Here is a 12,471-nt window from a genome sequence, read left to right as displayed (position 1 = left end):
TTATTTGGATCAGCTGTGTTTGATTAGGGTTGGAGCAAAACTGTGCAGAGCTGCAACCATCCAGGAATGGAGTTTGAGACCTATGCTTTGGGTTAGTACACCCAAAAATGAAAACTCTGTTATTAATTACTTACCTTCATGCTGTTCCAATTCTATGCAAGACAAAATAAGAATTTTTTAGATAAAAATCAAAAGCTCTCTCATCCTTCATGGACAGCAATGGTCCCCCCTCATTCAGAATTTAGAAAAGGAACCAAAAACATTGTCAAAACAATCCATGTGACTTCAGTGGTTCAACTGCAACCATACGAAGCTCAACAAACACTTTTGTACACCAAAGTAAATGTCTAATACGGCTCAACCATATAATCTTTATAGCATCTGCAGCACAAGACACAATCTTTGGACTTTCAATAGGAAAGACATTGGAGAACAAAAAGCATTGTCAAATATTGTTACCGTTTTATTGGCACTCAATAGAGCTTCAGTGTCCTTGGAGATTCAGATGGTTATGGGTTGAACCACTGAAGTCACAGGGATGTTTTTGGTTCTTTTTCTGGACTTTGAAGGAGTCTGTACATTTGTGGTCTATGAAGGATGAGGGAGCTCTTAAATGTGTTCCGAAAATGAACAAACGTCTCAGGTTTCAAAATGAGGGTGAGTAATTAATAACAGGATTTTCGTTTTTGGTTTAACTATTCCTATATGTTGCATTTGAACTTTAGACCAGGTGCTGGAGTTAAATGTTGCCAGACGTACGATAATTATCGTATTTGGACGATAATTTTAACCTCTGTACGATCAATAATGAGAAAAATCGATAATTTCAGATTTTTATGACATTTAAAAGTAATTTCATTGTAATCTTCGGGGTTCTTTACTTATTGATATAGCTGCATATTTCTGTACTGTCTGTGAGAAGGTGGAGTTAGGCATCTCATCTTATGTTACCTCTTCTACCTCTTACCTCTTCTCAATTCAGCCAATCAACGTGGAGAATGGCTCTCTCTCATGAGTTAACGCTCCTGCTGTGCGTGCCCGTGGTTAGGTCAGTAGTTTTCAGTTTGAGGTCGATCTTTTAAGCAATAATGTTAAAACAATTAGTGCTGTAAAGGAAGGTCAGAAGAACAGGTGAGTTTTCACTTGAGGTTCTCGTTTTTTCCCATTCAAATGCGTCATGTGAACGTGTTTTTTTCCAAAGGTAATCTCATCGAAACATAGCATGCACACCTCAGAGTGTGTTAAAAATTCGGGAGGGTGCATTCAAGCCAACCAGCCCTATTTTGCAGGCCATGACGGCATCCAATTTGTACAGCAAAATGAATCCCTCAACATCTGGCAACATGCAACATTCGATGACAGCAACTTAGAGGTGGAGTTTGAACCTTCCCACTAATGTATGTAGGCGCATAGCATTAGGCGCGGGGGGCAGGGGGGATACGTCCCCCGCACTTTTAGAGACAGACCATTTAGAAACAGGTGATTAGGAATGTAAATCTTTGGATTTCAAACAGCTGTCCCCCCCACTTTTAAAATGTCCACTACACCCCTGAATGTATGCCTAGTTTTTTTACGTATTGTGGTAATTTGCACGTTGTGTCAAAACGCTATGTGTCTAGATAATAGCTGTATACGCTCTGTTTGACTCGTGTACGATAATTTTCCTCCAAATACGATAATTTTGAGGTTCTGGTACGATACTTCGACATTTCCAATCTGGCAACACTGCTGCAGTTGTACAAAGGGAAAGACTGGTGGCGCTAGAGCACAGAAAGCTAATCTGAAAACCAACTAAACAAGACACTGAAGAAACGTTTTTCAGAAGATCATTGATGTCAAGTGTTTGTCAACTTTTGTGTTTGAGAACTTAGTCACAGCGACATCAAAAACATCAACAAAATTCATTATGTGGCAAGGTATTCCAGAGAAAATGGGTAAGTTGATATTTTTTTTACTTCGTAAGCAAATTTCAGGATCGTTGTGAGCGGGCTGCCTAAAAAATACATTGTTATGGTCAGCGCCATCTTACGTTCAGGCAAGGCATGAATTAGCTCAGAAGTTTCGTGTTCAGTGTGAAAGCACTTTTTGCTTGAGATTCACAGCACTTCACTGCATCCAGTTCAGTCTAAAAAAGCCTTAGTGTTACCTGTTATGCTAATATGATTGTGTCCTTGCATCTTAGCTAGCATACTTCATATATACTTATGAGGAATTATTAATATATTTGTGATTAGAATAAATAACGTTAAATCTAATCATAAATCCAGGTATTGAAAAGGTAGTCTACTGCATTTAATTTAAAATAACTATTACAAATGACCATATTTTATTGTGTGCAATTGTATATATACTATATAAAAATATATATTATGCCATTTATAAAAATAAACTGGACACATGTAAATAACTTAGAAAAGATATTTTATTTTTTTATATAATCAGTTAACTCTTGACATATTACCGAACAGACAAGAAAATCAAGGAAGACATTATAAAATAAGACATAAAAGCTTGCATCGAATGGTCAGTAAGACTTTATGCTCAGTATGAGAGTGCTGTCACTGTTTCATTGAAAAATATGCAAATGTGCCTGCAAGCATATTCAACAAACATGACTTCAAGGCCATTAAAGGGATGGTTCACCCAAAAAATCTATTCTGTCATCATTTATTCCTCCATGTACTCAAACCGGTTTGACTTTCCTTCTTCTGCAGAACACAAAAGAAGATATTTTGAAGAATGCTGATAACCAAACAGTTTATGGTACCACTGACGACTACAGAATGGACAAAAAAAGGACAATGAAAACACAGACATACAGGTTTTGGAACAACAGTTTGGTGAGTAAATGATGAGAGAATTACATTTTATGGTGAACAATCCATTTAAGTGGGATTTGCACACCTCTGAGCAGGGATTCGATCAATCAGATGCACAATGCCAATGGAACTCAAGCAATCATATACCCTTGAACAGAATAGCAGAATTAATCATTCATTGAATTACTTAAATTAAGTCTTCTAAAATATCCCGGCATTTCAGTTTGAATTCTACACACACAGTTAACAGGCCCACATGGAATCTGTAGATAGAAAACAATAAGCAGATTTACACAAAACTGGAATATCTGCCATGCAAAAAGCTGGCAATAAAAAAAGTCTAGAACTTCTAGCTTTGGTTGGCAAATCTGACAAAATCGAAATCCTTTCAGCAGAATTGCAAGTTTTTTTTTCCTCCTACCAAAATCATTCCATATGGGCCTAATAATCTCATTCAAGCTAGAACAATCTTCCACTTTTTGAGTGGTTTATGAAGTGGTTTACACGCATGACATCAGTGCATAACAAAAACAAAAGATGCTGCAGTGGTATTGTAAACACTATACGACTTCACACTCACAGGAGTCTTATAAAAGAGGGTATTACAAAAAGACAATGTACAGTATACTGTGACGACATTTAAATGAGTTAAAAAAATAAGTATTAACAAATGAGTCGATCTCACAGGTTAACATGCTTTAGGTGCTTATGCAGTGGTAAGTAAAAGATGTCGGTAGAGTATAAAAATATAATACCATTAGTAAATGTAATACTGTATATACTAATATACAGGGCCTAGCCGGCTGCTGCTTCAACAAGCTTGATTCTTTTCTCTCTCAGTATATGACATAACAACCAAAAGTCAAAGAAAAGGATTTTTTTTTTTAACTGTTAATACCAATAACCGATTTGGTCTACATTAAAATGAAAGGTAATAACATAAAAGGGGGAAGATTATAACCTGTGAAATTTAGATTTCCACAAATTATTGCAGCTTTGGGTCAGTAACTAAAAATGAAAGTAAAGAGATAGTTCACTCAAAACTGAAGATTCTGTGCTCATTTAAATGTCCCAAACCTGTTTGAGTTTCTTCCCTCTGTTAAACACAAAAGAAGATGGAAAGCTGGAAACCTGTAACTATTCACTTCCATTGGATTTGTTTCTCCTGCTGTGGAAATCAATGTTATCAGCTTTCTTCAAAATATCTTCTCTTGTGTTTACAGAATATTCATAAATAGTACTCATAAAGGTGTGTAACCACTTTGGAGTGATTAAATGGTATGTAAACCTTCAATTTCTGGTGAACTATCCTTTTAAGTAGATATAAAAGGAGTGACTTTAAATATAACAAAACAAATACGTTTAACAACCACAGAAACTATATATTTATATCGCATGTCCTTCAGTTTGACCAACGTTTAACTGTCAACCCATTAGGTTCTTCAGTCGCTACTTTAGGTCTTTATTGCCAAAACCTGCCTTAAAGCAGGAGTTTGATTTCTTTAATCTCTTCACGCATTTTCCTTCATTAAATTCTAGCTGAATAAAGCACTTTGAAATCAATGGAACTATAAACTGACTATATGTAATTAACTGAAAGAAATTAAAATCGGGCTACACTAAACTGGTGGTTATGAATATTTTGGTTTAAAGGGAATGTTTTGGGAACAGCTCAACAGTCCTTTATCTAGCACAGTCTTCAAGCCTTCAGTATGTATGGATGAGGCAGGCTGAAGTCCAGAGCTCTCAGCAGCAGCTAACAGCTGAAAGTCCAGTGGAACTGTAAACGCTCACACAAACACCACACACACATAGAGAAATGAAATCATTCACACTGAGGCTGCGGGAGTTGATGGGTTAGAGCAGAACGCAGCGGAAGAAGCTTGGCTTCTTGGATCGACTCTCTGTGATTTTCACTGCTCCTCCTCCTCCCCCTGAAGGGTTATTCTCATTCTGAACACAAAGATATGGTGGACATATTCAATATTATTTACAAATTATAGTTCTGTATTTGAGTAGTACAAAGCTCATCAATGTTATTAAATAAGGTTATGAACATCTCCACCATCAACATCCTCACCATTTTCCTGTTTAATCTCGTCATGATGTCTCTAGCAAGAGTGACAAACGCCTAGCAATGAAGAAAACATTACACTTGATCACTTGAAACATGCAAATCGAAGCAAAAACTCATTTTAGTGGTTCAACCCACCTCTTCAACATTTGTGCTAGATTTTGCACTGGTTTCCAAGAACTTGATTCCGTAATCAATAGCTAGCTGTAGCAACACAAAAGGGAAAAAAGGAACTGTTTATTAAAAACATCAGCGTTTTCACATACCACATAGTTTCTTGGTTTTCTGGATATGTCATTTTCATTCATTAATTGTCCTTTGGCTTAGTCCCTTATTTATCAGGGGTTGCCACAGCGGAATGAACTGCTAACTATTCCGGCCTATGTTTTATGCAGCAGATGCCCTTGTCACAACCCATTTTTGTTTTTAGATTGTGGGGGAAACCGGAGCACTCGGAGGAAACCCACTCGAACATGGGGAAAACATGCAAACTCCACACAGAAATGGCAACTGGCCATCTGGGACTCGAACCAGAGACCTTCTTGCTGGGTTGTGACAGTGCTAACCACTGAGCCAACGTATGTCATTTTAATTATTATTATTTTTATATTAAGCATACCTTCTCTCCTCTTTCTTTTGAAACTTGTCTCTTGTCGTTCATGTCACACTTGTTACCCAATATCATTCGCTCCACATCTGACGACGCGTGCTGATAAAACAGAAAAGTCAACTCATCTGACTCACTGAATGAAGTGAAAACTTGCTTATCTTGCATTAGCAAGCTGTTTCTCACCTCCTCAATGTTCCTGATCCAGTTCTTGATGTTGTCAAATGATTTCTCATTTGTGATATCATACACCAGCATAATTCCCTGTAAAATGACAGAAAAAAACATGGCTTATGTAAAACAAAACAAAAAAAACATACAGAACTAGAGCTTGAATAGCTTTATTTTTTACAGTTTTCTGATGAGTCTAACAATACTCAGGTACAGATATTAAATAATCACAATGGGAAATGCTTTTATACTTTGCTTTGTCTCATTTCTAATCCAAATATCTAAAAAATTTTTAGATCAAGTAAAAGTTGTTTTGTTTTTAACTTAAAACTAGAAATATTTCCTTAAAATAAGCTAAATTATCTGCCAGTGGGGTAAGTAAAATAATCTTGTTTTTGTTTTGAAATGTGGATATTTTGGACTGATGTAAGAAAAATTGGATTTTTTTTCCCTAAATCGTATAAATTCCATATAAATACTTTAATTAAATCAATTTTAAAACAATTCTGTAGTTCCTGGTCAACAATAATCAAGACTCAACATTGCATATCTTGCGATATGACTATTGCAGATGCGTACGTTGTGATTTTGATGCTGAATCGATATATTGTGCAGCCCTATGCAGAAGCATATCTCAAGAAAATAAAGCAACATGTCTCACCATTGCTCCTCTGTAATATGCAGTGGTGATGGTTCTGAACCTCTCCTGTCCCGCTGTATCCCTTCACAGCAAAATAAGAACACATTAACAATATTTTATGTATACAGTGCTCAGCATATACAGGTACACTCCTCACAAATCTCTTTTAAATTCATATTTTTAATAGGAAGATATACAATATTATATTTGTGCAGATACATTAGAGTAGTCAGTACTAAAGCCATATCTGGAACTTACCTAACAAAATAACATGATAATGGTCCAAAAACTAGTATACTCAAATTTAGGTTATAGAAAAAATATTATATACAAATAAAAAAAAAAAGGAAAAATCAAGAAGCAAAAAAAAAAAGAAATGGTTGTCATTTATTTTTGCAATATTTTGTTTGAATTTCATTGTATTTTCTGCATATTAAATTCACTGAGAAATAGATAAAAATATTCATTTTCAAAATTGGGTGTACTTAATTATGTTGATCACTGTACGTTGATACTTTGTTCCTTGCCCAAAGTACAGTATAATAACCTGCCCAAACTTTTACCTTGATGGACACCTGTGGCCTGAAAGTAAATAATGTACAATATCCAACAATATTACATCTTAGATCCTTTTTCATTCACTTACATTGTCTGCATTTCATCTGAAAAGTAACATTATAAAATCATAAATATAGATGCTTAAATGGCACGTTTTCCCATATTTCCCCTTTATTTTGTAATGTGCCAAGATGAGCAAACTTTCCACAGGTTTGGGGATTTCTGCTTGACAATGACTCTATATGGCAAACTCTTACCAGATTTGAAGCTTGATCTTTTTCCCATCCAGCTCAATTGTTCTGATTTTGAAGTCGATTCCTGCAATAACATGTAGATAAAAGCAATGTTAAATCCTGTAATTGTAGTATTTATACAATGCAAATGAATCCTATGATGACATGTTACAAAAATGGACTCATCTCACAACTTATCACAACTCTTTCCGCTGAAAAGGGAATCACCACATTGGCACGTTTTCACAGCACCACAACCATGGGGATGGAATGTGTAGAAAGGTCAGAATGAAGTAACATACAGTATGCCTGACCAAATAAATGGCTGCAGTGTTGCAATAGGCTTCACACGTGACGTGTATGAAGCTTTTGCATTAGCATAAGAACGTGATTCCGGTTTATGACATCTATTAAAAAAAAAAGTTTGTATTAAGGCATACACTCCTGCCAGCAGCGAAAGCTCGGACAGGACATGGGACGGGAAGTGACACAGCAGCGTTGTCCATGGCAATAGGGGAAGTCTGTGGCATAACAATGACAAAAGGTCAAGGAACTCTCGCATCGGCTTACCACAGGAAATGACATACTGGACAACGCTAAAGATTGGCCTACCTAAAGTTGTCAAAAATATCATGACCAGCAGTAGTATGAAGTATAAGTGACCCAGTCCATGTATCTTAGAATAGAGACTACAATTGGATTTTGTGGATGTCATATACTGTAATAAGTGCTTTAGTACTGCTGACTAAAAACTGACTAATAACTGTTTTCAATGTATACAGCGAATTGGAAAAGTCAAGGTTTTAAAGGACCATGAAACACCCCTATTTCAGTTCAAGCCTACCTCAGAATTTTTTCAAAAAATGCTTCATGATGGGCGTGGAGAGCTGCGAGCAGAGGGAGGGGAGTGGGTGTGGTCAGCAGAGCAGGGGAGTGAACAAATGTTGTTAGTTGGCTCACAAAATGAGACAAACCGTGAGGAGACTCATGATTTTAAAGTTTACACAACGTTAAAATGCATAGAAATAAACAGTAATTTAATGCCCTGCTACATTTGTTAATTGTAATTTCATATACACATAACCACAATTTGTTATATCATTATAAAGATAATCAAGATTATATAAACACTATAAATGAGGACGACTTCTCTCCTCCTAAATCCCCGGGTCTGAATACAGACACCGCGGATAGCAGCGCAGCAGGTCTCTTTCCCTGTCTATACCATTAGCCCTGATTTTAAATACAGGTGAACACAGCAGCACAGATATAGGCAATGTGTCTGAATAGTAACAAACTCAACTGATAAAAGACAAACTCCAACATTCTCCAATTCTCGAACAGCTCTGCCGACAAAAATGCTTGCTGCAAACTAGCAGCTTTGCTGTATCGGCCCTTACAGCATTGCAGGGAAAAACATGCGACAAACCCTGTGAATCATGGAAACAAACACATACAACTCTTCATAAACGGCTAAATAGTGCTTGTCGTGCGGACGTGGTCTCATTCAGTCATTGGGTCTCACAGCTTGGCAGGTCTGCCTTGCCTTCGGAAAGCACGTGCTCCCATGAACAATTAAGAAGCAGGATCTTCTCATAAGATAAGAAAACTCTGCTATGAATATTAATAAGAAACTGACGCGTCATCACTCCACTAGCAAATTCTCTCTAAGTCACCAATTTTGATCCCACCCCAAAAATGATTTTAAACCCGGAAGATGAAATTAGCTGACAAAAGCTCATATTATCCAGTTTTCCCCAAAATTAAACCTGACAGGTGCTAATATTTTCTTAACTGATGTTTAACATGCACAAATCTGTTTTAAAAAAATACTCCAGGTTGTCTCAAACCTTTAAAACCGCCAAAATATTCTGTTCCGTTCCTACGGTATATGTAAGATTTTCTTTTTTAGTTTTTTTTTTTCGTCTTTAGAACAAGAGTATCTCCAGCAGAAAATATATCCAATGATGACGTTTTAACATGTAAAAGAAATCTGTGCTTTTGAAACTACATTCAGCCTGACATGTTTACTGTTCCAAAATATTTCTCAAAATAAAATATATTGTGATCAAAGTGGAAAAAAGTTTAGTTTTTTCCCCCAAATATTTAAAAAGAATATATTTTAGATCAATATTCACAATACTGTCAAACCATCATACTTTTATCCAAGGTTATCATACTGTCAGAATCATATACCGGCCCATGCCTAATGCTGAATGCTAAAGAACAAATCGTATTGAAGTAGCTTTACATATTTTCTTCTACTGTGACACATCTGAGTGCAACAGATCATCATCACAAAAAAGGTTTTCCCATTGATTGTTTGCATTTTGAAATGTGGGTGTTGCACTCAAAATTGCAAACAGATGAACGTGAGTTGGGAAGTTTAAGGGTGTGTTCACACTTGACAGATTTGGTTCAATCAAACTATGGAGCAGTTGTTCTGTTAGTGTGGTTCATCTGAATGAAACAATGCCATTTAAAACCTGGTGAGCAACAAGCAACTGGACAAAGACTGTTGAAAAAAAGGGTCTCGCTCTACTTCCAAATAAGCTTTGGTTTGACAGATATGTTTGTTTGTATACTTTATTGTCCCTCAAGGGGAAATTTTCTATGGACTCACACAGCACTTCACCAGGTTCTGACATAATAACAATTAAAAATAAGCCAACATGCAAAAGAATTACATACACTATCGATCAGTGTTCAACAGTCTGATTGACACTGAAATAAAAGATGAACGCAACATGGACCAAAGGATTAAGTCAGATGTGACCATAAAAAGGATAGAGGTAAAGTTGGTTTTATATTCGCACATTCAGGCTTTCCCTTTAATAATATAATTTTATAAAAGTATTATTTGCTAACTCTAAATAGCGAAATCATATTAGCAGCCAAAGACTATCAAAGTACAACATTGTTCATAGCCAAATAAACAGTGTTGGTGTTGTTTTCAAGTCACACTTGCAGGTTATTTGTTTTTACTGTTTGGTAAATTCTGTCATAAAATATAAGTCATAGAGCCTTTTTTGTTTTTATGTAAGTTTAGTTTGTCTTAAAAATGATTGAACACTAAGTAAACATAGACTAAATGTATAAATGTTTAATTTTCTTGTTTCTTTTTAATGAATCACAAAAACTAAGTGTGTGAACTCACTCTAAGAGGACTTAATGACTGGAGAAGTCCTGTAAAAATCACTAGAGAAGTGTGTCATTTTCACTGGAAGGTGACATTTGGGTTAAACCCTACGATCACAACACACTTAAAGAATAAACAAGCGGATGAATATAGTTTGTAATACGGTCTATAACATGAATTAAGAAAATGTACAATGGCGTAAATTAACTTGAAGTCCCGTTTAGTTGTGAAATGTGAATCTAAACAACTCTTTAGCCACAGTGCAGCTGAAAGTGCAGTCCAGCCCACTATGCTAGCGCACAGCTAATCAGGCTGAGATCATGCTAGCTCTATAAATGCAGCGTACTGTCACGTCTTATTCATGTTACACGTAACAGTAGTCTATACTAACTAATCCTGACGTTTAAATACGGAAAATGTGTCGTTTGTCATTTAAAAAACACGTCGACGAACAGTTTAGTGAACGAGCTGTCACATCCACGGCCTCTTCCTGTCACTCCAACAGACAGTCACATGTACGTAAATCTCCATGCACCTCTATAACAGCTCACGCAGTACTACCCAGTAAACATCCATGTTGTGTATGCACAGTATACAAGCAGTTCTAATGTGAAACTGACCTATGGTGGAGATAAAAGTGGTGTTGAAGGCGTCCTCGCTGAATCGAAACAGCAGACAGGTCTTTCCCACACCGCTGTCTCCGATAAGCAGTAATTTGAACAGATAGTCGTACGTTTTCGCCATCTTTTCTTGTTTCTCCCCCGTCTGGCTACCTTCTTTCGGCTCGGTAGCAGAGTAACGGTGTTTGATTAACGGTACATAAGAGATGCGGTTCAACTTGTGTTTCCGACTTTACTGCACGCAGCAGCAGTGAAAGACTGGGCGGGTCTGCCGGGACGTCACCACGAAGGCATAAACGTCAAGAGCGTCAGGCGGCACTGAAAGCCCCTTTCCGTCATATTGGAGCAGGGGTGCCCAAAACTTTTTCTTATTAAGTGTCAAAAACCAAACCTGACTGACGGCTGTGGACAGAAGGGAAGTATACCAAACTATTACACCAAAGTTTCCATGAGTAAGTTTCTCACTTATTTCCTAATTTAATAACTAATGCAGTATATTTTAAAAAAGTAAAGAACTTATTACAGTAAAAACATAAACAATTCCATTAATAAAACAATGCCGTTCGATGCTTAATGCACTAAGCTGCCACCTGCCTTTGCCTTGATTTGCTTGCTGATATCTTGTGCATTGCCCTCTGTCTGTTGCGTGTCAGTATTTACATTTTTAGCAAATCTGATTCATTTACAAAAACAAAAAAAAAAACAAAAAATGTTACATTAAATTCAAAACGACTAACTTTTGTCAAAAATATTCACTCCAACCACCTCCCCATCATTCTCCCTCTCTAATCACATTTATAACATAGTGGAGTTCAATGCCAAATACACCAGTCAAGCAGATTCTGCCTTTGACTTGATTTGTTAGCCAATGTCTCTGCATTGTCAGGTGTATAGGACGGTATAGATTTAAGGAAAATCTGCTTAATTTACACCATTTATTTAAAACATTTAATTTCAATCAGCTTTTTACAAACAAATAAAGCTTAAAACATACAAAGGCTTACATTAAATCTGAATTGACAATCTTTAAACCACCCCCCTCATTCTCCCTCTCTTCTCAGATGGCATTGTGGACCAAATCAAGGGTTACCATGGGCCAATTTTGGCCCGCAGGCCCTAGTTTGCCCGTCTCTGCATTAGAGAGGGGAAAAAAATGCAAAATTCATTTGACGGTTTGATAAATAAAAAAATAGTTATAATGAGGGGGGAAAATGTATCTGAAATTATGATATACTAGGTCATAGGGAATAAAATCATTTATAAATCAATTACGAGATGATACTTAATCAAAATTATGGACAGTAAATCATAATTGACATACAAAATAATAGTTATGAAAGTGTGATGTCGTGGTAATTTCCCTCATAGTTTTGACTTATATAATTCACTATTTGATGATTTTCATTATAATAATTTGCCTACAAATATGCAATAATTATGATGTAGTGTCTAATAATAGATGCTTATTAGACATGCAAAAATGTAATAACTGATGGAGCTGAAAATTGATGCCTTAATGTTTGGCAACAGCTGTAGACTTTTCTCTTTTCATGACTTTGTTATGGAAGTACCCTCTGCTCTTATAGCCTCACTTTAATTGATTTTTGCAG

General features: G+C 36.3%; 1 protein-coding gene across 1 annotated transcript; it reads right to left on the bottom strand.

The window, feature by feature from the left end:
• Window positions 1-2,404: 2,404 nt before the first annotated feature.
• On the bottom strand, window positions 2,405-11,133 carry rab8b (RAB8B, member RAS oncogene family). Its single transcript, XM_056461521.1, has 8 exons — window positions 10,862-11,133; window positions 7,127-7,187; window positions 6,333-6,393; window positions 5,687-5,764; window positions 5,513-5,602; window positions 5,032-5,097; window positions 4,900-4,950; window positions 2,405-4,772 (listed from the first exon to the last, which is right to left on the bottom strand). Exons 1-8 carry the CDS (start codon window positions 10,983-10,985, stop codon window positions 4,677-4,679), a joined length of 627 nt encoding a protein of 208 aa, XP_056317496.1. The 5' UTR covers window positions 10,986-11,133; the 3' UTR covers window positions 2,405-4,676.
• Window positions 11,134-12,471: the final 1,338 nt, after the last annotated feature.

This window comes from Danio aesculapii, chromosome 7 (assembly GCF_903798145.1).
Source record: "Danio aesculapii chromosome 7, fDanAes4.1, whole genome shotgun sequence".
NCBI lineage: Eukaryota > Metazoa > Chordata > Actinopteri > Cypriniformes > Danionidae > Danio > Danio aesculapii.
This window is presented reverse-complemented; position numbering and strand designations above follow the sequence as displayed.